We start from the raw sequence: 27,156 nt of genomic DNA, 5'->3' as shown, positions 1-27,156 counted from the left end.
GCGACACAACCTATACCGGGCTACCGCGCATGCTCGTCACTCCTGTTGCATGCTGGGTAGGGTAGTTCTTTATTTCCCTGGCTCATAACATCACAATATAGTACCATGTATATGCGTTCAGTTTATCAAAGCACCAAGCAAACAATCGGAAAATTCCCCTCATATCAATTCCTAGATATGGTCATAATTATTTTAAGTGCACTACGCAGAATAAACACAACATTATTAATATTGCTACTACGGATAATTTGATAAAAGATTCCCTAAAACTGCCCACTACCTATAATATAGGTTTTTTAAACATAAGATCCCTGATAAAAAAAAATGTTTCTGCTGTTACCTCAGAAATTGCCTGTTCAGATGTTATGATTGTGGCTCAGAGATTTGTATGTAGATTATATTTATTTTCCATAACAAACAGGATAACTTAAATACCCTGGAAGTGGCAATAAGCTTAAATGTTTGTATTTACATTTTTTGAGTTGATTTTCATAAAATATGCTATTTAACTGCTACTGTTTAACAAGGACTGATTTAAATTGTGTTTGCACAACGAATGTTTTGGCGCTTTTGTTCATGTGGGAGAATATTCCAATAAAGGTGCACTACACACTACTTTTGAATTCATTATTGGGCTTTGCGTATACAATGCAGTTAATCGCGATTAATCGGAGAAAACGTGCGATTAACTTCGATTAAAAATTGTAATCGTTGCCTATATATGTATGTATACTGAATACAAAATACTATACTATATAATACTATACTAATGTGCATCTTTTCTTGTTAGGTGATTTTAATGGTGTGTGAGTGACATGAGCAGCACAAGTCATCTGTGTGAGACGCACAACATCAACAACAACAACAAAACAGGTGCAGGGATGAAAGATCCTCACGCACCGTTGAAAGATGGAGCTCTAACTCAGTGAAGTCACCAGCTGCTCCGGCGTGATTAGTGACCGTGCGCCTCGTTCCACTTTAACCCTTGCATGACTACACGTACACGTGTGCGTGTGTGCGCGTGCAGGAGATGACGCAGCCGGGTGGAGGCGCCTTCTCTCTCTCAGTTGCAGGCAGCGTCGGTCGCTGTCCAAAGTGCTGACGAGGAGCAGCGGGTCCATCCTCAGTTTCAGTCGCTGTCCAAGGTGCTGAAAAGAAACACCGCTTTCCGCAGCTCTTGTCGCTGTCCAAGGTGCTGAAGAGGAGCAGCGTCTTCCTCAGCCTTAGTCGCTTTCCAAGGTGCTGAAGAGGAGCAGCGTCTTCGTCCTCAGCTTCAGTCGCTTTCCAAGGTGCTGAAGAGGAACAGCGTCCTCCTCCACCGTCGCTGTCCGCGGTGCTGACGAGGAGCAGCGCCTTCCTCCTCAGCTACAGTCGCTGTCCAATGTACTGAAAGAGGAACATCGTCGTCAGTCCGGCGCTGATGAAAATGTAAGATAGGTGGAGCGCCCTTCCACGTGTGCATGCGGGGATTGTCCTGCCTGGAGCGGACGCAACAAGAGAGCTTTTTTTTCCCTCCCCACAAAACCATGGCGTTGGACCTGCGCCTGCACGACTGGGATTAAACGCCGAGGGACTCCCGCGAGCCATGTGATTTCTCAGAGGCGAGTCAGCTGAGGGGGAATTTGACGCAGCGCATACTTCAACGTGGACGACATGTAAACATGGAGCAGCTGCGGCTTTGCTGCTGATTCTTCAACGTCGCCAAATTTAAATCGCAGAGGATTATAGTCTTTTTTTTTTTTTCTTCCTTCTTTCTTGGAGGCTGCATAAGTTCTCCATAACACACATCGACCACTGCAGATTCCTAAAGAAACACACAAACGGTGAGTTTGTACTTTGTCATCTCTTGAAACACAAATACATCTACTATAACAAATACATTTACTATAACAGGATTACTTAACCTTTTGTATGTCAGGGGCCAACTTTTCCACTACAGAGGGAACCGGGGCCCCACTCAAATATCAACGCCGAAATAACAATTGTACTCTTGATATGAATCATATTCAATTATATCCAACCTAGTTTGTCAAATCATAGGAAATCACAAATATGTATCATAAAATTTAGGCTTAGGTCAGGCTGATTACAACAATAAATATAGCAAATATGCTGCATAGGACGGCACAAAACAATGGACTCACATAGAACTATGTTGAGCTAAAATAAACTGTTTCTTGAACACAATTATAATAAAATTAAAGTCAGTCAATCAATCAATCAATGTTTACTTATATAGCCCTAGATAACTAGTGTCTCAAAGGGCTGCACAAACCACTACGACATCCTCTGTAATTTGCTTAAATCCTCTATTATTTTCCTGTTTAACTCAGACAGTGAGCCTCTATTTAAATATCAAGCACCACAACATAGCATAAAAACCATGACTGCATTGTTTGAATGGAGATCTGCTTTGTAAATAAATTACAATTTAAATGTTGGCAAACACAAATGGCTAACATGTCTATTTTTTTCTCCAAGTAACTGATGGGGATGAAGGTTGAAGACCTCTGTAGTGGACTAACTGTCAAAGTGCACATGAATATACAGCTTCACCACTTTAGTCATAGTTTTTGCGCTTAAAATAACTTATCTATGACTTTAGCTCCAGACTTCTTCTGTTTGTTTGATGTTGTCATTACTGCCACAAGTGGTGGAAAACTGAATTACACCTGAGTACTTTGGCGGCTGAAAGACACGTTTTTGTGGGGCCCAACAATGGTTGAGAACAGCTGTAATGTAGCCATGAAGCTTTTACTCTACAAATAATTGCACCATTTTAAACAAATAAGTCCATCAATGGTCATGACAGGTTTTAATGTGTTGATATCCTGAGGACTGAACTCCTTTCAAACACTCAAATGATCATCAAATAAGTGGTGTTATTACTTATAACACATGCATTCATTATGTCTATTGGGTTGGAAGGTGGATTTATATGTGGACTATAACCTCCAAAGATGGATTTGTATGTGGACTATAACCTCCAAAGATGGATTTGTATGTGGACTATAACCTCCAAAAATGGAATTATATGTGGACTGTAACCTCCAAAAATGGATTTATGTGTGGACTATAACCTCCAAAGCTGGATTTATATGTGGACTATTGTCAATACCTGGACTATGAGGTGGTTGTTTTCCCGAGCTGCAAGTGAACTTGGACCGGAGATGGCGTGAAGGTAGAGACATATTTTATTTTAACACTATAACTAAAAAAAAAACAGGAACAAACAAAAGGCGCGCACATGGACGGAAGTACAAAACTTGACTATGAAAACAAAACTTGCACTAAGGCAAAACTATAGTCGTAGAACAAAAAACTAGCACTAGGGCATGAATAACAAAAAACTTTCCTTGAACAAGAAAGTAACCTGGATCATCGGCATAGAAGGTGATAGATGGTGTGAAGGAGGTGTAGGTAAAGTCGCCAGGCTGACCACCTGGCAACTACAGGTTTAAATAATGGACATGATTGGTGCAAACAGGTGTGAGACATGAGGACAGGATGAAAACTAATGAGTTGCTATGGTAACAAAAAAAACAGGAAGTGCGAAAACAGGAACTGATTGTCCAAAAAACAAAACCGAACATGACCAAAACAAAACATGATCACATAGACGTGACAGACTATAACCTCCAAAGAAGGATTTATATGTGGACTATAACCTCTAAAGATGGATTTATATGTGACTATAACCTCCAAAGATGGAATTATATGTGGACTGTAACCTCCAAAAATGGATTTATGTGTGGACTATAACCTCCAAAGCTGGATTTATACAGTATGTGGACTATTGTCAATACCTGGACTATGAGGTGGTTGTTTTCCCGAGCTGCAAGTAAACTTGGACCGGAGACGGCGTGAAGGTAGAGACATATTTTATTTTAACACTATAACTAAAACAAGACAGGAACAAACAAAAGGCGCGCACATGGGCGGAAGTACAAAACTTGACTATGAAAACAAAACTTGCACTAAGGCAAAACTATAGTCGTAGAACAAAAAACTAGCACTATGGCATGAATAACAAAAAACTTACTTTGAACAAGAAAGTAACCTGGATCATCGGCATAGAAGGTGATAGATGGTGTGAAGGAGGTTTAGGTAAAGTCGCCAGGCTGACCACCTGGCAACTACAGGTTTAAATAATGGACATGATTGGTGCAAACAGGTGTGAGACATGAGGATAGGGTGAAAACTGATGAGTTGCTATGGTAACAAAAAAAAAAAAGGAAGTGCGAAAACAGGAACTGATTGTCCAAAAAACAAAACCGAACATGACCAAAACAAAACTTGATCACATAGACGTGACGGACTATAACCTCCAAAGAAGGATTTATATGTGGACTATAACCTCCAAAGATAGATTTATATGTGGACTATAACCTCCAAAAATGGATTTATGTGTGGACTATAACTTCCAAAGCTGGATTTATATGTGGACTATTGTCAATACCTGGACTATGAGGTGGTTGTTTTCCCGAGCTGCAAGTGAACTTGGACCGGAGATGGCGTGAAGGTAGAGACATATTTTATTTTAACACTATAACTAAAAAAAACAGGAACAAACAGAAGGCGCGCACATGGGCGGAAGTACAAAACTTGACTATGAAAACAAAACTTGCACTAAGGCAAAACTATAGTCGTAGAACAAAAAACTAGCACTATGGCATGAATAACAAAAAAATTACTTTGAACAAGAAAGTAACCTGGATCATCGGCATAGAAGGTGATAGATGGTGTGAAGGAGGTTTAGGTAAAGTCGCCAGGCTGACCACCTGGCAACTACAGGTTTAAATAATGGACATGATTGGTGCAAACAGGTGTGAGACATGAGGGCAGGATGAAAACTAATGAGTTGCTATGGTAACAAAAAAAAACAGGAAGTGCGAAAACAGGAACTGATTGTCCAAAAAACAAAACCGAACATGACCAAAACAAAACATGATCACATAGACGTGACAGACTATAACCTCCAAAGAAGGATTTATATGTGGACTATAACCTCTAAAGATGGATGTATATGTGACTATAACCTCCAAAGATGGAATTATATGTGGACTGTAACCTCCAAAAATGGATTTATGTGTGGACTATAACCTCCAAAGCTGGATTTATATGTGGACTATTGTCAATACCTGGACTATGAGGTGGTTGTTTTCCCGAGCTGCAAGTGAACTTGGACCGGAGATGGCGTGAAGGTAGAGACATATTTTATTTTAACACTATAACTAAAAAAAAACAGGAACAAACAGAAGGCGCGCACATGGGCGGAAGTACAAAACTTGACTATGAAAACAAAACTTGCACTAAGGCAAAACTATAGTCATAAAACAAAAAACTAGCACTATGGCATGAATAACAAAAAACTTACCTTGAACAAGAAAGTAACCTGGATCATCGGCATAGAAGGTGATAGATGGTGTGAAGGAGGTGTAGGTAAAGTCGCCAGGCTGACCACCTGGCAACTACAGGTTTAAATAATGGACATGATTGGTGCAAACAGGTGTGTGACATGAGGACAGGGTGAAAACTAATGAGTTGCTATGGTAACAAAAAAAAAACAGGAAGTGCGAAAACAGGAACTGATTGTCCAAAAAACAAAACCGAACATGACCAAAACAAAACATGATCACATAGACGTGACAGACTATAACCTCCAAAGAAGGATTTATATGTGGACTATAACCTCTAAAGATAGATTTATATGTGGACTATAACCTCTAAAGATGGATTTGTATGTGGACTATAACCTCCAAAGATGGAATTTTATGTGGACTATAACCTACGTACTGTGTCTTTAAACAGTCCACGTACTGCGTCTTTAAACAGTCTACATACTGTGTCTTTAAACAGTCTACGTACTGCATCTTTAAACAGTCTACATACTGCGTCTGTAAACAGTCTACGTACTGCGTCTTTAAACAGTCTACATACTGCATCTTTAAACAGTCTACATACTGCGTCTTTAAACAGTCTACGTACTGCGTCTTTAAACAGTCTACATACTGCGTCTTTAAACAGTCTACATACTGCGTCTTTAAACAGTCTACATACTGCATCTTTAAACAGTCTACATACTGCGTCTTTAAACAGTCTACATACTGTGTCTTTAAACAGTCTACGTACTGTGTCTTTAAACAGTCTACATACTGCATCTGTAAACAGTCTACGTACTGCGTCTTTAAACAGTCTACATACTGCGTCTTTAAACAGTCTACGTACTGTGTCTTTAAACAGTCTACATACTGCGTCTGTAAACAGTCTACGTACTGCGTCTTTAAACAGTCTACGTACTGCGTCTTTAAACAGTCTACATACTGCGTCTTTAAACAGTCTACGTACTGTGTCTTTAAACAGTCCACGTACTGCGTCTTTAAACAGTCTACATACTGCGTCTTTAAACAGTCTACGTACTGCATCTTTAAACAGTCTACATACTGCGTCTTTAAACAGTCTACATACTGCGTCTTTAAACAGTCTACATACTGCATCTTTAAACAGTCTACATACTGCGTCTTTAAACAGTCTACGTACTGCGTCTTTAAACAGTCTACGTACTGTGTCTTTAAACAGTCTACATACTGCGTCTGTAAACAGTCTACGTACTGCGTCTTTAAAAAGTCTACATACTGCATCTTTAAACAGTCTACATACTGCGTCTGTAAACAGTCTACGTACTGCGTCTTTAAACAGTCTACGTACTGCGTCTTTAAACAGTCTTCGTACTGCGTCTTTAAACAGTCTACATACTGCGTCTTTAAACAGTCTACGTACTGTGTCTTTAAACAGTCTACATACTGCGTCTGTAAACAGTCTACGTACTGCGTCTTTAAACAGTCTACATACTGCATCATTAAACAGTCTACATACTGCGTCTGTAAACAGTCTACGTACTGCGTCTTTAAACAGTCTACGTACTGCGTCTTTAAACAGTCTACATACTGCGTCTTTAAACAGTCTACGTACTGTGTCTTTAAACAGTCCACGTACTGCGTCTTTAAACAGTCTACATACTGCGTCTTTAAACAGTCTACATACTGCGTCTTTAAACAGTCTACATACTGCATCTTTAAACAGTCTACATACTGCGTCTTTAAACAGTCTACATACTGTGTCTTTAAACAGTCTACGTACTGTGTCTTTAAACAGTCTACATACTGCATCTGTAAACAGTCTACGTACTGCGTCTTTAAACAGTCTACATACTGCATCTTTAAACAGTCTACATACTGCGTCTTTAAACAGTCCACGTACTGTGTCTTTAAACAGTTTACATACTGCGTCTGTAAACAGTCTACGTACTGCCTCTTTAAACAGTCTACGTACTGCGTCTTTAAACAGTCTACATACTGCGTCTTTAAACAGTCTACGTACTGCGTCTTTAAACAGTCTACTTACTGCGTCTTTAAACAGTCTACGTACTGCGTCTTTAAACAGTCCACGTACTGTGTCTTTAAACAGTGTACGTACTGCGTCTTTAAACAGTCTACGTACTGCGTCTTTAAACAGTCTACGTACTGCGTCTTTAAACAGTCTACGTACTGCGTCTTTGAACAGTCTACGTACTGCGTCTTTAAACAGTCTATGTACTGTGTCTTCAAACATTCTACGTACTGTGTCTTTAAACAGTCTACGTACTGCGTCTTTAAACAGTCTACATACTGTGTCTTCAAACATTCTACGTACTGTGTCTTTAAACAGTCTACGTGCTGCGTCTTTAAACAGTCTACATACTGCATCTTTAAACAGTCTATATACTGTGTCTTCACACATTCTACGTACTGTGTCTTTAAACAGTCTACGTACTGTGTCTTTAAACAGTCTACGTACTGCGTCTTTAAACAGTCTACATACAGGACAAAAACAAGCACTAAACACATAAGAATATTAACACAACAGGAAGTGTCACCAAAATAAGAGCATAGGACAGGAACAAGAACTAAACACAGAAGAACACCAACACAACAGGAAATGTCACCAAAATAAAAGCGTAGAACAGGAACAAGCACTAAACACAGAAGAACACCAACACAGCAGTAAGTGTCACCAAAATAAGAGCGTAGAACAGGAATAAGCACTAAACACAGAAGAACACCAACACAACGGGAAGTGCAATCAAAATAAGAGTGTAGAACAGGAACAAGCACTAAACACAGAAGAACACCAAAACAACAGGAAGTCCCACCAAAATAAGAGCGTAGGACAGGAACAAACACTAAACACAGAAGAACACCAACACAACAGGAAGAGCCACCAAAATAAGAGCACAGGACAAAAACAAGCACTAAACACATAAGAATATTAACACAACAGGAAGTGTCACCAAAATAAGAGTATAGGACAGGAACAAGATCTAAACACAGAAAAACACCAACACAACAGGAAGTGCCACCAAAATAAGAGCACTGTACAAACAAGCACTTAACACAGAAAAACACCAACACAACGGGAAGTGCCACCAAAATAAGAGCGTAGGACAGGAACAAGCACTAAACACAGAAGAACACCAACAAAACAGGAAGTGCTACCAAAATAAGAGCATTGGACAGGAACAAGCACTAAACACAGAAGAACGCCAACACAACAGGAAGTGCCACCAAAATAAGAGGACTGTACAAACAAGCACTAAACACAGAAAAACACCAACACAACAGGAAGTGCCACCAAAATAAGAGCACTGTACAAACAAGCACTTAACACAGAAAAACACCAACACAACGGGAAGTGCCACCAAAATAAGAGCGTAGGACAGGAACAAGCACTAAACACAGAAGAACACCAACAAAACAGGAAGTGCTACCAAAATAAGAGCATTGGACAGGAACAAGCACTAAACACAGAAGAACGCCAACACAACAGGAAGTGCCACCAAAATAAGAGGACTGTACAAACAAGCACTAAACACAGAAAAACACCAACACAACAGGAAGTGCCACCAAAATAAGAGCACTGTACATACAAGCACTTAACACAGAAAAACACCAACACAACGGGAAGTGCCACCAAAATAAGAGCGTAGGACAGGAACAAGCACTAAACACAGAAGAACACCAACACAACAGGAAGTGCCACCAAAATAAGAGCATTGGACAGGAACAAGCACTTAACACAGAAAAACACCAACACAACAGGAAGTGCCACCAAAATAAGAGCGTTGGACAGGAACAAGCACTAAACACAGAAGAACACCAACACAACAGGAAGTGCCACCAAAATAAGAGCATAGGACAAACACAAGCACTAAACACATAAGAACGCCAACACAACAGGAAGTGCCACCAAAATAAGAGCACAGGACAAACACAAGCACTAAACACATAAGAATATTAACACAACAGGAAGTGTCACCAAAATAAGAGCATAGGACAGGAACAAGATCTAAACACAGAAGAACACCAACATAACGGGAAGTGCCACCAAAATAAGAGCGTAGAACAGGAACAAACACTAAACAGAAGAACACCAACACAACAGGAAATGTCACCAAAATAAGAGCGTAGAACAGGAACAAGCGCTAAACACAGAAGAACACCAACACAACAGGAAATGTCACCAAAATAAAAGTGTAGAACAGGAACAAGCACTAAACACAGAAGAACACCAACACAACGGGAAGTGCAATCAAAATAAGAGTGTAGGACAGGAACAAGCACTAAACACAGAAGAAAACCGACACAACAGGAAGAGCCACCAAAATAAGAGCACAGGACAAAAACAAGCACTAAACACATAAGAATATTAACAAAACAGGAAGTGTCACCAAAATAAGAGCATAGGACAGGAACAAGATCTAAACACAGAAGATCACCAACACAACAGGAAGTGCCACCAAAATAAGAGCACTGTACAGGAACAAGCACTTAACACAGAAAAACACCAACACAACAGGAAGTGCCACCAAAATAAGAGCGTAGGACAGGAACAAGCACGAAACACAGAAGAACAGCAACACAACAGGAAGAGCCACCAAAATAAGAGCACAGGACAAAAACAAGCACAAATCACATAAGAATATTAACACAACAGGAAGTGTCACCAAAATAAGAGCATAGGACAGGAACAAGATCTAAACACAGAAGAACACCAACACAACAGGAAGTGCCACCAAAATAAGAGCACTGTACAGGAACAAGCACTTAACACAGAAAAACACCAACACAACAGGAAGTGCCACCAAAATAAGAGCGTAGGACAGGAACAAACACTAAACACAGAAGAACACCAACACAACAGGAAGAGCCACCAAAATAAGGGCACAGGACAAAAACAAGCATAATAATATTAACACAACAGGAAGTGTCACCAAAATAAGAGCATAGGACAGGAACAAGATCTAAACACAGAAGAACACCAACACAACGGGAAGTGCCACCAAAATAAGAGCGTAGAACAGGAACAAGCACTAAACACAGAAGAACTCCAACACAGCAGTAAGTGTCACCAAAATAAGAGCGTAGAACAGGAATAAGCACTAAACACAGAAGAACACCAACACAAGGGGAAGTGCAATCAAAATAAGAGCGTAGGACAAAAACAAGCACTAAACACATAAGAATATTAACACAACAGGAAGAGCCACCAAAATAAGAGCACAGGCCAAAAACAAGCACTAAACACATAAGAATATTAACACAACAGGAAGAGCCACCAAAATAAGAGCACAGAACAAAAACAAGCACTAAACACATAAGAATATTAACACAACAGGAAGAGCCACCAAAATAAGAGCACAGAACAAAAACAAGCACTAAACACATAAGAACACCAACACAACAGGAAGTGTCACCAAAATAAGAGCGTAGGACAGGAACAAGCACTAAACAGAAGAACACCAACACAACAGGACGTCCCACCAAAATAAGAGCATAGTACAGGAACAAGCACTAAACAGAAGAACACCAACACAACAGGAAGTTGCACCAAAATAAGAGCGTAGACCAGGAACAAGCACTAAACACAGAAGAACACCAACACAACAGGAAGTGCCACCAAAATAAGAGCGTATGACAGGAACAAGCAGTAAACACAGAAGAACACCAACACAACAGGAAGTGTCACCAAAATAAGAGCGTAGGACAGGAACAAGCACTAAACAGAAGAACACCAACACAACAGGATGTCCCACCAAAATAAGAGCATTGGACAGGAACAAGCACTAAACAGAAGAACACCAACACAACAGGAAGTTGCACCAAAATAAGAGCGTGGACCAGGAATAAGCACTAAACACAGAAGAACACCAACACAACAGGAAGTGCCACCAAAATAAGAGCGTATGACAGGAACAAGCAGTAAACACAGAAGAACACCAACACAACAGGAAGTGCCACCAAAATAAGAGCGTATGACAGGAACAAGCACTAAACACAGAAGAACACCAACACAACAGGAAGTGGCACCAAAATAAGAGCGTAGGACAGGAACAAACACTAAACACAGAAGAACACCAACACAACAGGAAGAGCCACCAAAATAAGAGCACAGGCCAAAAACAAGCACTAAACACATAAGAATATTAACACAACAGGAAGAGCCACCAAAATAAGAGCACAGAACAAAAACAAGCACTAAACACATAAGAATATTAACACAACAGGAAGTGTCACCAAAATAAGAGCGTAGGATAGGAACAAGCACTAAACAGAAGAACACCAACACAACAGGAAGTGGCACCAAAATAAGAGCGTAGACCAGGAACAAGCACTTAACACAGAAGAACAGTCACATGACCATATCACCCTGAAATGTCCTTCCAGCTGCCAGTCACATGACCACGGGGTGAAATGGCGCCTGATCCAAGGTTTCCAGCGGCGGTGTAGGGATGACATCGCCCTAAAGTCCTGGAACCACGGTGGTTAAGCATGGGCCCCGCCCTCTGGGCCGCCCTGGTCTTCCTACTGGCCCTGGGCCCCGCCGCCCGGCCGGCGAGCCATGAGGATTACGGCGGCGACGAGGCGGAGAGGCCGGCCGGGGACAGCCTGGTGTTCGACGACTACCGGGGCAAAGGCTGCGTGGACGACAGCGGCTTCGTGTACAAGCTGGGCGAGCGCTTCTACCCCGGTCACTCCAACTGTCCCTGCGTGTGCACGGAGGACGGCCCCGTGTGCGACCAGCCCGAGTGTCCCAGACTCCACCCCAAGTGCACCAAGGTGGAGCACAATGGATGCTGCCCCGAGTGCAAGGAGGTCAAGAACTTCTGCGAGTACCGGGGCAAGACCTACAAAATCCTGGAGGAGTTCAAGGTCAGTTCAAGTTCAGCTTGGAAGTCTGAGCCATTCAACGCAATGCATTGTGGGTCAGCTCAAACTCCAGAGATAATATTATTATCTGACTAAATGTATTTCTTTTTACACCATGACAGAAATAAATACTTCGCCCGTGTATTCCGGACTTTAGAGCATGTTGGTATTTAAGCCACACCCACTACATTTTTAGAAGAGAAATATTATCTCCCATATATTAGCTGCACCGGACAGATGTTGTGAAAAGACTTATTTACAATAATATATTATGTAAATGTGTTTGCATACCTGTCTGTAACAGGGCAGTAAAACGGTTGATGAAACAAAACAGAAGTCATGGTCATAGATTAACTAGCTCTCCAACCAGCTAAACAGACTCATTAACGCCACGCTGACGTTTTGGGGAATTTACTGAGGAATTTGTGAAAGTGAAACTATATAAAAAGAATGCGGTTGTAAGTTAATGATGCTAACACAGACATTACATCAAGATAGCAGGTACAAAATAAAAACTGGTGCAGCTAGGGAGTGCACACAAAACAAATGCTAGTGCAGCTAAGCTAGTGCACAGAACGCTAACATTTCTAGCACTTAAAGCAGAGATCCAGCCCGGCACAAAGGACAGGGCTGACTTATAAAGCACCGTGATTAGCAACCAGCGTGTCCTGATTGGCAATCAGGGTCGGGCGAGGAAGCCAGGGCACCAAATGCAGAACAGTGGGAAAAAGGTGCAAACAGGAAATGAAAAGCAGAATAAGAGCACAGGACAGGAAAAAAATAAGAAAATAGAGGAAGTTAAGAAAAGAAAGTGTCGTATTGAAAGTGCAGATTTGCATTTGAACATCTTGTCCATCCATCCATTTTATACCGCTTGTCCCTTTTGGGAACGTGGGAGGTTAGCTGAAGCCTATCTCAGCTGCATTCGGGCGGAAGGCGGGCTACACCCTGGACAAGTCACTACCTCACAAATATTATACAACTGATATTTGTCAACTACTGTACATAGTTAATATACAACTGACCCAACCCTAACCCCAATAATGATATTATTATTAATTATGATAATACATCATAATAATGCACATGTATGATAATACATCATAATAATGCACATGTGTGATAATACATCATAATAATGCACATGTGTGATAATACATCATAATAATGCACGTGTGATAATACATCATAATAATGCACATGTATCATACATCATAATATTGCGTATGTATGATAATACATCATAATAACGCACGTGTATAATAATACATCATAATAATGCACATGTATGATAATACATCATAATAATGCACATGTGTGATAATACATCATAATAATGCACATGTGTGATAATACATCATAATAATGCACGTGTGATAATACATCATAATAATGCACATGTATCATACATCATAATATTGCGTATATGTATGATAATACATCATAAAAACGCACGTGTATAATAATACATCATAATAATGCACATGTATGATAATACATCATAATAATGCACATGTATGATAATACATCATAATAATGCACATGTGTGATAATACATCATAATAATGCACGTGTGATAATACATCATAATAATGCACATGTATGATAATACATCATAATAATGCACATGTATGATAATACATCAAAAAAAGTCACATGTGTGATAATACATCATAATAATGCACATGTATGATAATACATCATAATATTGCGCATGTACGATAATACATCATAATAATGCACATGTATGATAATACATCATAATAATGCACATGTGTGATAATACATCATAATAATGCACATGTATGATAATACATCATAATAATGCACGTGTGATAATACATCATAATAACGCACATGTGTGATAATACATCATAATAATGCACATGTATGATAATACATCATAATAATGCACATGTATAATAATACATCATAATAATGCACATGTATGATAATACATCATAATAATGCACGTGTATGATAATACATCATAATAATGCACGTGTATAATAATACATCATAATAATGCACATGTATGATAATACATCATAATAATGCACATGTATGATAATACATCATAATAATGCACATGTGTGATAATACATCATAATAATGCACGTGTGATAATACATCATAATAATGCACATGTATGATAATACATCATAATAATGCACATGTATGATAATACATCAAAAAAAGTCACATGTGTGATAATACATCATAATAATGCACATGTATGATAATACATCATAATATTGCGCATGTACGATAATACATCATAATAATGCACATGTATGATAATACATCATAATAATGCACATGTATGATGATACATCATAATAATGCACATGTGTGATAATACATCATAATAATGCACATGTATGATAATACATCATAATAATGCACATGTGTGATAATACATCATAATAACGCACATGTGTGATAATACATCATAATAATGCACATGTATGATAATACATCATAATAATGCACATGTATAATAATACATCATAATAATGCATATGTATGATAATACATCATAATAATGCACGTGTATGATAATACATCATAATAATGCACGTGTATAATAATACATCATAATAATGCATGTGTATAATAATACATCATAATAATGCACGTGTATGATAATACATCATAATAAGGCACATGTGTGATAATACATCATAATAATGCACATGTGTGACAATACATCATAATAATGCACGTGTGATAATACATCATAATAATGCACATGTATGATAATACATCATAATAATGCACGTGTATGATAATACATCATAATAATGCACGTGTATAATACATCATAATAATGCACATGTGTGATAATACATCATAATAATGCACATGTGTGATAATACATCATAATAATGCACATGTGTGATAATACATCATAATAATGCACATGTGTGATAATACATCATAATAATGCACATGTGTGATAATACATCATAATAATGCACATGTATGATAATACATCATAATAATGCACGTGTATGATAATACATCATAATAATGCACGTGTATAATACATCATAATAATGCACATGTGTGATAATACATCATAATAATGCACATGTATGATGATACATCATAATAATGTACATGTATGATAATACATCATAATAATGCACATGTATGATAATACATCATAATAATGCACATGTGTGATAATACATCATAATAATGTACATGTATGATAATACATCATAATAATGCACATGTATGATAATACATCATAATAATGCACATATATGATAATACATTATAATAATGCACATGTGTGATAATACATCATAATAATGCACATGTGTGATAATACATCATAATAATGTACATGTATGATAATACATCATAATAATGTACATGTATAATAATACATCATAATAATGCACATGTATGATAATACATCATAATAATGCACATGTATGATAATACATCATATAATGCACATGTATGATAATACATCATAATAATGCACATGTATGATAATACATCATAATAATGCACATGTGTGATAATACATCATAATAATGTACATGTATGATAATACATCATAATAATGCACATGTATGATAATACATCATAATAATGCACATATATGATAATACATTATAATAATGCACATGTGTGATAATACATCATAATAATGCACATGTGTGATAATACATCATAATAATGTACATGTATGATAATACATCATAATAATGTACATGTATAATAATACATCATAATAATGCACATGTATGATAATACATCATATAATGCACATGTATGATAATACATCATAATAATGCACATGTGTGATAATACATCATAATAATGTACATGTATGATAATACATCATAATAATGCACATGTGTGATAATACATCATAATAATGTACATGTATGATAATACATCATAATAATGTACATGTATAATAAGACATCATAATAATGCACATGTATGATAATACATCATAATAATGCACATGTATGATAATACATCATAATAATGCACATGTATCATACATCATAATATTGCGTATGTATGATAATACATCATAATAACGCACGTGTATAATAATACATCATAATAATGCACATGTATGATAATACATCATAATAATGCACATGTATGATAATACATCATAATAATGCACATGTATGATAATACATCATAATAATGCACATGTATGATGATACATCATAATAATATACATGTATGATAATACATCATAATAATGCACATGTATGATAATACATCATAATAATGCAAGGTTTAAATTCACTAAATGTGTATCTCTCACATATTTAACAAGTAAACTTGTAAATATCCAAGTAAAATAAAACCTCATAAGTTGTTTGTACTAAATGTTTCTAAATCTCCCATTTTAATGTGTCAAAGTTTTAGAATACTTTATTTTTTTTTTAAATAAATTGTACTTGCGTTCCACTTCCTGTTACAGAAGTTGATATCAACATTGTGTGGATATCCTCGTGGTTGGATCAGGCAATGACCTTTCCTGTTGGCGAAGGACGTTCCGTCCTCTTATTTTCATCTTAGCATTGGCGGTCGCTAACGAGCTAACGCTAGTCGGTCCATCATTTTGTAAAAGTGAGGTCATCAGTCAGGGTTGGTCCAAGGTCAGAATGTAACATGTCGATATTGGAGTTACTGTTAGGAGCGTTACATGCTCATGGACATTGTCCAGGTCTTCATGAGTGGACTTATTAAATATGGCCCAGGTCCACTGACTATCACATTTGTTGGGGATTGGATCGAAGATGGGCAGCACGGTGGTACAGGGGTTGGTGCATGTACCTCACAATACGATGGTCCTGGGTTCGGGATCTCTCATGTTCTTCCCGTGACTATGTGGGTTCTCTCCGGGTACTCCGGCTTCCTCCCACCTCCAAAGACATGCACCTGTGGATAGGCCCCTCCCACCTCCAAAGACATGCACCTGGGGATAGGCCCCTCCCACCTCCAAAGACATGCACCTGGGGATAGGCCCCTCCCACCTCCAAAGACATGCACCTGGGGATAGGCTCCTCCCACCTCCAAAGACATGCACCTGTGGATAGGACCCTCCCACCTCCAAAGACATGCACCTGGGGATAGGCCCCTCCCACCTCCAAAGACATGCACCTGGGGATAGGCCCCTCCCACCTCCAAAGACATGCACCTGGGGATAGGCCCCTCCCACCTCCAAAGACATGTACCTGTGGATAGGCCCCTCCCACCTCCAAAGACATGCACCTGGGGATAGGCCCCTCCCACCTCCAAAGACATGCACCTGGGGGTAGGCCCCTCCCACCTCCAAAGACATTCACCTGAGGATAGGCCCCTCCCACCTCCAAAGACATGCACCTGGGGATAGGACCCTCCCACCTCCAAAGACATGTACCTGTGGATAGGACCCTCCCACCTCCAAAGACATGCACCTGGGGATAGGACCCTCCCACTTCCAAAGACATGCACCTGGGGATAGGCCCCTCCCACCTCCAAAGACATGCACCTGGGGATAGGCCCCTCCCACTTCCAAAGACATGCACCTGGGGATAGGTTGATTGGCAACACTAAATTCACACTAGTGTGTGAATGTTGAGTGTCTGTCTGTGATGAGGTGGTGACTTGTCCAGGCTGTACTTTGCCTTCCACCCGAAGCAGCTGAGATAGGTTCCAGCACCCTCCCCTGACCCCAAAAGGGACACGCGGTAGAAAATGGATGGATGTTTGGTGTCAAGGCAGCAGCATCTGCTCACACAAACAACATCTTCACTCCATCCATCCATTTTTCTACCGCCTCCCGCCCGACTAGCTGGGATAGGCGCCAGCGCCCCCCGCGACCCCAAAAGGGAATAAGCGGTAGAAAATGGATGGATGTTTTGTGTCAAGGCAGCAGCATCTGCTCACACAAACAACATCTTCATCCATCCATTTTCTACCGCCTTCCGCCCGACTAGCTGAGATAGGCGCCAGCGCCCCCCGTGACCCCAAAAGGGAATAAGCGGTAGAAAATGGATGGATGTTTGGTGTCAAGGCAGCACTATCTGCTCACACAAACAACATCTTCACTCCATCCATCCATTTTCTACCGCTTATTCCCTTTTGGGGTCGCTGGCGCCTATCTCAGCTAGTCGGGCAGAAGGCGGGGTACACCCTGGACAAGTCGCCCACCTCATCGCAGGGCCAACACAGATAGACAGACAACATTCACACTCACATTCACACACTAGGGACCATTTAGTGTTGCCAATCAACTTATCCCCAGGTGCATGTCTTTGGAGGTGGGAGGGGCCTATCCCCAGGTGCATGTCTTTGGAGGTGGGAGGGGCCTATCCCCAGGTGCATGTCTTTGGAGGTGGGAGGGGCCTACCCCCAGGTGCATGTCTTTGGAGGTGGGAGGGGCCTATCCCCAGGTGCATGTCTTTGGAGGTGGGAGGGGCCTACCCCCAGGTGCATGTCTTTGGAGGTGGGAGGGGCCTATCCCCAGGTGCATGTCTTTGGAGGTGGGAGGGGCCTATCCCCAGGTGCATGTCTTTGGAGGTGGGAGGGGCCTATCCCCAGGTGCATGTCTTTGGAAGTGGGAGGGGCCTATCCCCAGGTGCATGTCTTTGGAGGTGGGAGGAAGCCGGAGTACCCGGAGGGAACCCACGCATTCACGGGGAGAACATGCAAACTCCACACAGAAAGATCCCGAGCCTGGATTTGAACCCAGGACTGCAGGACCTTCGTATTGTGAGGCAGACGCACTAACCCCTCTGCCACCGTGAAGCCCTGACACCAAACAGTGGAGTTAAATGTGCTAAACACCTTCTGGTAATCAATGGACCGCTCACATAATACCAGTACTTTGCTAGATGTCCCAAAAGGTATTTGTACACATCACTGAAGAAGAAATATTACAATACATGAAACATACATTTATTATTGCAATCAAAGCAGAATGATGTCATTAAATGTTGACCATTATCGTTTGTTTTGAAGCCAAAATATGTCCATCCTGTCTTCTGCTTGGAGGTGCTGTGTGTGTCTGTCTGTGTGTGTGTGTCTGTGTGTGTGTGTTGACTCTCACACTACCACCATGTACAGGACAAAAGAAGAAGTAGAGTGTAGTAGAAAAGGCAATGTAGTAAATGTAGAGTCCAAGAAGGAGAAATCCTGAACTCTGCACTGTGAGCACATCTGTTGCTGCATTTTTTTGAATGCTGGAACCTGATTGCTTCCCAGGAAGGTTTAGTAGGCAACTCACGCTCTCTCACTCTCACTTTACATTTCACACACTCGATTGACTCTAATGTTTGGCCTGAGGTTCCAAAGTGAATGATTTGAACCTTGAAGGCTCATTACTGGCTAGGATTTACTGTTAAGGCAACCACATTTCACGCAAAACGATTGCTTTTTGCTCACCTCCTACTTCCAATTACAGAGCAAACCTCCTTTTTATTACCACCAGACCTATGTAAGCGTCAATATATACCTTGATGTTGCAGAAAAAACACCATATATTTTTTTAACCGATTTCCCAACTCTAAAAGAGTGAATTTGCCGATTGAAATGCCTTTCAATTGTTCGCTGTCAAAGCAATCCGACATTTTCTCCACCACATTACACACACCAAGTCAAATCAGCTCTGTTATTTTCCGTTTTTTCCACTGTTTTCCTTACTTTGGAGACATCATGCCTCGTTGGTGTGTTGTCGTGTTAACAACGCCAACAGAGACGGATTCAAGTTGACTTGCGTGGAGTGTGCTAATCAGACATATCAATGGTCACAGCATGCTAATCGATGCTAACATGCTATTTAGGTATGTACATATTGCATCGTTATGCCTCATTTGTGCTATATTTGCATCCAGCCTTTCCCTCCACCCACGTTTAACGCCAAACAAACACTTACCAATCGACGGATTCAAGTTGCACCAGTGGTCAAAAGATGCAATCATTGGTTAGAAGGCGATCGCCGGGTTTGTCCTCTTTGCCTTTGTCTGTCGTGCTTCAGTTTCTTCTTCAATTTCGTTTTCGCTATCTGCCTCCACACTCCAACCGTCCATTTCAATACATGCGTGATCAGTTGAATCGCTTAAGCCGCTGAAATCCGAGGCTGAATCCGAGCTAATGTCGCCATACCATTCTGTTCTCTCCGCCACGTTGTTTGTATTGGCGTCACGCAGTGGACGGGTGGATTTGCAGATAGCGAAAATCAGGCACTTTAAAGCCTTTTTCGGGATATTCCATGACGGGTAAAATTTTGAAAAAAAATTCAAAAAAATGAAATAAGCCACTGGGAACTGATTTTTATTGGTTTTAACCCTTCTGAAATGGTGTTAATGTTCCCCTTTAAGCTGCTTGTCTTATGACTTGGAATTTCACTTTTGATAGCAAACCGTGCTTCTCTAATATGAGTGAACACACACACACACACACACACACACACACACACACACACACACACACACACACACACACACACAGAGAGAGAGACAGCATCAGTAATTAGTGAGTGAGTTAGTCAGCACTGACATATACGAGGAGATGATAGCGATAAAAATGATTGCTGCCATTGATTGTTGCCTGCAATTTAGTGGCGTCAACAAGGGATCTAATGAGGGGGTTTACCAAGTGAAAGCAATTACAATCATCGTTACACCTGCTTGATAATCACCTGCACCTTGGACACGCAGCTTTCTTGTGTCTCCGTAGTCTCATCAATACTGCATGAAACCCATATATATATATATATATTAGGGGTGGGCAAATTAGTGCGTTAATTATGAGTTAACTCATCAATCTATTAACGCCGACAATTATTTTATCGCACATTTGCGTATGTTGTTTACATGCTTTTATTTTGTTAACGCCTTTTCTTAACAAGATGGAACATTTGGCAAAAATACCGGACAATTCTGCAAATTTCCTGGCTGGCTTACAGCGTGGTCACTCCGGGATCACTTACGACCGCCAGACAATTCTGGATGTGGATAGATCGGGCCGTTTTGGACTGAATGAGGCGTGCTTGCTAGACCGGCTAGCTAGCATGGGAATACTTTGCCGGCTACATCCAGCGGCCTGTGAAGCAGCGGAGTATATGTGTTGTCTGTCTATTTATGAATAATGCAGACCAGGAGTGTTGGCTGAGTTCTTAACGTTTGCTTTCAGAGCGTGCATATCACAACATACAAGATGCCGTCATGGCGACACAACCTATACCGGGCTACCGCGCATGCTCCTCACTCCTGTTGCATGCTGGGTAGGGCAGTTCTTTATTTCCCTGGCTCATAACATCACAATATAGTACCATGTATATGCGTTCAGTTTATCAAAGCACCAAGCAAACAATCGGAAAACTCCCATCATATCAATTCCTAGATATGGTCATCATTATTTTAAGTGCACTACGCAGAATAAACACAACATTATTAATATTGCTACTACGGATAATTTGATCAAAAATTCCCTAAAACAGCCCACTACCTATAATATAGGTTTTTTAAACATAAGATCCCTGATAAAAAAAAAATGTTTCTGCTGTTACCTCAGAAATTGCCTGTTCAGATGTTATGATTGTGGCTCAGAGATTTGTATGTAGATTATATTTATTTTCCATAACAAACAGGATAACTTAAATACCCTGGCAGTGGCAATAAGCTTAAATGTTTGTATTTACATTTTTGGAGTTGATTTTCATAAAATATGCTATTTAACTGCTACTGTTTAACAAGGACTGATTTAAATTGTGTTTGCACAACAAATGTTTTGGCGCTTTTGTTCATGTGGGAGAATATTCCAATAAAGGTGCACTACACACTACTTTTGAATTCATTATTGGGCTTTGCGTATACAATGCAGTTAATCGCGATTAATCGGAGAAATAGTGCGATTAACTTCGATTAATATTTTTAATCGTTGCCCAGCCCTAATTATTATTATTCAAATTTTAAATCTCTAGATCCACATTAGGTCTATCTGTCAATATAAAGTTGTTGTTTTTTAAGATTTAAGTTGTATGCCCTTTTTTTCCCTCAAAGAAAACCCTGTTTTTTTAATGGAAAAACCACAAAATATGCTAAATGTTCCTCCAATACAATTTTAAAGTGGAGTATTTCAGGTCATATTATAATTGGAGCGCATAACATAACTCATAACAACATTGATTTCAAAATGTATTATTATTTTTTGAGCAATGACACTTAAAAAAGGAAAGTCCCACTAAAATTATTGGGGATCCGAAAGGGTCCTGCTCAGTTAAGTGTTAAAAAAAATAAATCGCACATCTTTTTGAAAACTTTTTACACAATAGCCTCGAGATCAACTTCAGATCTATCCGTCAATTATAACTTTTATTGTTGTTTATTATGTTTCTTGTTGGTTTGTTTTAGGCCCTTCTTTAAAAAACAACAACTTCGTTTTTTATAAGGCAAACACAAAATATGTGTATCTCACAATAATATCTCACAACATGTACCAGGTGATGGTGTTCAAAGTCATGTTTGATGGTCTCACAACATGTACCGGGTGATGGTGTTCAAAGTCATGTTTGATGGTCTCACAACATGTACCAGGTGATGGCCTTAAAAGTTATGTTTGATGGTCTCACAACATGTACCAGGTGATGGTGTTAAAAGTCATGTTTGATGGTCTCACAACATGTACCAGGTGATGGTGTTAAAAGTCATGTTTGATGGTCTCACAACATGTACCAGGTGATGGTGTTAAAAGTCATGTTTGATGGTCTCACAACATGTACCAGGTGATGGTGTTAAAAGTCATGTTTGATGGTCTCACAACATGTACCAGGTGATGGTGTTAAAAGTCATGTTTGATGGTCTCACAACATTTACCAGGTGATGGTGTTAAAAGTCATGTTTGATGGTCTCACAACATGTACCAGGTGATGGTGTTAAGTCATGTGTGATCGTCTCACAACATGTACCAGGTGATGGTGTTAAGTCATGTTTGATCGTCTCACAACATGTACCAGGTGATGGTGTTCAAAGTCATGTTTGATGGTCTCACAACATGTACCAGGTGATAGTGTTAAAAGTCATGTTTGATGGTCTCACAACATGTACCAGGTGATGGTGTTAAAAGTCATGTTTGATGGTCTCACAACATGTACCAGGTGATGGTGTTAAAAGTCATGTTTGATGGTCTCACATGTACCAGGTGATGGTGTTAAAAGTCATGTTTGATGGTCTCACAACATGTACCAGGTGATAGTGTTAAAAGTCATGTTTGATGGTCTCACAACATGTACCAGGTGATGGTGTTAAAAGTCATGTTTGATGGTCTCACAACATGTACCAGGTGATGGTGTTAAAAGTCATGTTTGATGGTCTCACATGTACCAGGTGATGGTGTTAAAAGTCATGTTTGATGGTCTCACAACATGTACCAGGTGATGGTGTTAAAAGTCATGTTTGATGGTCTCACAACATGTACCAGGTGATGGTGTTAAAAGTCATGTTTGATGGTCTCACAACATGTACCAGGTGATGGTGTTAAAAGTCATGTTTGATGGTCTCACAACATGTACCAGGTGATGGTGTTAAAAGTCATGTTTGATGGTCTCACAACATGTACCAGGTGATGGTGTTCAAAGTCATGTTTGATGGTCTCACAACATGTACCAGGTGATGGCCTTAAAAGTTATGTTTGATGGTCTCACAACATGTACCAAGTGATGGTGTTAAAAGTCATGTTTGATGGTCTCACAACATGTACCAGGTGATGGTGTTAAAAGTCATGTTTGATGGGCTCACATGTACCAGGTGATGGTGTTAAAAGTCTTGTTTGATGGTCTCACAACATGTACCAGGTGATGGTGTTCAAAGTCATGTTTGATGGTCTCACAACATGTACCAGGTGATGGTGTTCGAAGTCATGTTTGATGGTCTCACAACATGTACCAGGTGATGGTGTTCAAAGTCATGTTTGATGGTCTCACAACATGTAGCAGGTGATGGTGTTCAAAGTCATGTTTGATGGTCTCACAACATGTACCAGGTGATGGTGTTCAAAGTCATGTTTGATGGTCTCACAACATGTACCAGGTGATGGTGTTCAAAGTCATGTTTGATGGTCTCACAACATGTACCAGGTGATGGTGTTAAAAGTCATGTTTGATGGTCTCACAACATGTACCAGGTGATGGTGTTCAAAGTCATGTTTGATGGTCTCACAACATGTACCAGGTGATGGTGTTAAAAGTCATGTTTGATGGTCTCACAACATGTACCAGGTGATGGTGTTAAAAGTCATGTTTGATGGTCTCACATGTACCAGGTGATGGTGTTAAAAGTCATGTTTGATGGTCTCACAACATGTACCAGGTGATGGTGTTAAAAGTCATGTTTGATGGTCTCACATGTACCAGGTGATGGTGTTAAAAGTCATGTTTGATGGTCTCACAACATGTACCAGGTGATAGTGTTAAAAGTCATGTTTGATGGTCTCACAACATGTACCAGGTGATGGTGTTAAAAGTCATGTTTGATGGTCTCACAACATGTACCAGGTGATGGTGTTAAAAGTCATGTTTGATGGTCTCACATGTACCAGGTGATGGTGTTAAAAGTCATGTTTGATGGTCTCACAACATGTACCAGGTGATGGTGTTAAAAGTCATGTTTGATGGTCTCACAACATGTACCAGGTGATGGTGTTAAAAGTCATGTTTGATGGTCTCACAACATGTACCAGGTGATGGTGTTAAAAGTCATGTTTGATGGTCTCACAACATGTACCAGGTGATGGTGTTAAAAGTCATGTTTGATGGTCTCACAACATGTACCAGGTGATGGTGTTCAAAGTCATGTTTGATGGTCTCACAACATGTACCAGGTGATGGCCTTAAAAGTTATGTTTGATGGTCTCACAACATGTACCAAGTGATGGTGTTAAAAGTCATGTTTGATGGTCTCACAACATGTACCAGGTGATGGTGTTAAAAGTCATGTTTGATGGGCTCACATGTACCAGGTGATGGTGTTAAAAGTCTTGTTTGATGGTCTCACAACATGTACCAGGTGATGGTGTTCAAAGTCATGTTTGATGGTCTCACAACATGTACCAGGTGATGGTGTTCGAAGTCATGTTTGATGGTCTCACAACATGTACCAGGTGATGGTGTTCAAAGTCATGTTTGATGGTCTCACAACATGTAGCAGGTGATGGTGTTCAAAGTCATGTTTGATGGTCTCACAACATGTACCAGGTGATGGTGTTCAAAGTCATGTTTGATGGTCTCACAACATGTACCAGGTGATGGTGTTCAAAGTCATGTTTGATGGTCTCACAACATGTACCAGGTGATGGTGTTAAAAGTCATGTTTGATGGTCTCACAACATGTACCAGGTGATGGTGTTCAAAGTCATGTTTGATGGTCTCACAACATGTACCAGGTGATGGTGTTAAAAGTCATGTTTGATGGTCTCACAACATGTACCAGGTGATGGTGTTAAAAGTCATGTTTGATGGTCTCACAACATGTACCAGGTGATGGTGTTAAAAGTCATGTTTGATGGTCTCACAACATGTACCAGGTGATGGTGTTAAAAGTCATGTTTGATAGTCTCACAACATGTACCAGGTGATGGTGTTAAAAGTTATGTTTGATGGTCTCACAACATGTACCAGGTGATGGTGTTAAAAGTCATGTTTGATGGTCTCACAACATGTACCAGGTGATGGTGTTAAAAGTCATGTTTGATGGTCTCACAACATGTACCAGGTGATGGTGTTCAAAGTCATGTTTGATGGTCTCACAACATGTACCAGGTGATGGTGTTCAAAGTCATGTTTGATGGTCTCACAACATGTACCAGGTGATGGTGTTCAAAGTCATGTTTGATGGTCTCACAACATGTAGCAGGTGATGGTGTTCAAAGTCATGTTTGATGGTCTCACAACATGTACCAGGTGATGGTGTTCAAAGTCATGTTTGATGGTCTCACAACATGTACCAGGTGATGGTGTTCAAAGTCATGTTTGATGGTCTCACAACATGTACCAGGTGATGGTGTTCAAAGTCATGTTTGATGGTCTCACAACATGTACCAGGTGATGGTGTTCAAAGTCATGTTTGATGGTCTCACAACATGTACCAGGTGATGGTGTTAAAAGTCATGTTTGATGGTCTCACAACATGTACCAGGTGATGGTGTTCAAAGTCATGTTTGATGGTCTCACAACATGTACCAGGTGATGGTGTTCAAAGTCATGTTTGATGGTCTCACAACATGTACCAGGTGATGGTGTTAAAAGTCATGTTTGATGGTCTCACAACATGTACCAGGTGATGGTGTTAAGTCATGTGTGATCGTCTCACAACATGTACCAGGTGATGGTGTTAAAAGTCATGTTTGATGGTCTCACAACATGTACCAGGTGATGGTGTTCAAAGTCATGTTTGATGGTCTCACAACATGTACCAGGTGATGGTGTTCAAAGTCATGTTTGATGGTCTCACAACATGTACCAGGTGATGGTGTTCAAAGTCATGTTTGATGGTCTCACAACATGTACCAGGTGATGGTGTTCAAAGTCATGTTTGATGGTCTCACAACATGTACCAGGTGATGGTGTTAAAAGTCATGTTTGATGGTCTCACAACATGTACCAGGTGATGGTGTTAAAAGTCATGTTTGATGGTCTCACAACATGTACCAGGTGATGGTGTTCAAAGTCATGTTTGATGGTCTCACAACATGTACCAGGTGATGGTGTTCAAAGTCATGTTTGATGGTCTCACAACATGTACCAGGTGATGGTGTTCAAAGTCATGTTTGATGGTCTCACAACATGTACCAGGTGATGGTGTTAAAAGTCATGTTTGATGGTCTCACAACATGTACCAGGTGATGGTGTTAAAAGTCATGTTTGATGGTCTCACAACATGTACCA

General features: G+C 40.0%; 1 protein-coding gene across 3 annotated transcripts in view; it reads left to right on the top strand.

Annotated features, from left to right (window-relative positions):
• Window positions 1-27,156, top strand: part of vwc2l (von Willebrand factor C domain containing 2 like) — a 93,202-nt gene that overhangs the window by 25,245 nt on the left and 40,801 nt on the right. For all 3 annotated transcript variants that reach the window (XM_061878875.1, XM_061878876.1, XM_061878877.1), the window contains 2 exons: window positions 791-1,823; window positions 11,763-12,248. In XM_061878875.1, the coding sequence (XP_061734859.1) occupies window positions 11,868-12,248 (381 nt within the window). In that variant the 5' untranslated portion in view covers window positions 791-1,823; window positions 11,763-11,867. The remainder of the gene's footprint in view (window positions 1-790; window positions 1,824-11,762; window positions 12,249-27,156) is intronic.

Source organism: Nerophis ophidion, linkage group LG19 (genome assembly GCF_033978795.1).
Source record: "Nerophis ophidion isolate RoL-2023_Sa linkage group LG19, RoL_Noph_v1.0, whole genome shotgun sequence".
In the NCBI taxonomy this organism is placed as follows: Eukaryota; Metazoa; Chordata; class Actinopteri; order Syngnathiformes; family Syngnathidae; genus Nerophis; species Nerophis ophidion.
Note: the sequence above shows the minus strand (reverse complement) of the source record. Positions and strands in the feature narration are given on the sequence as shown.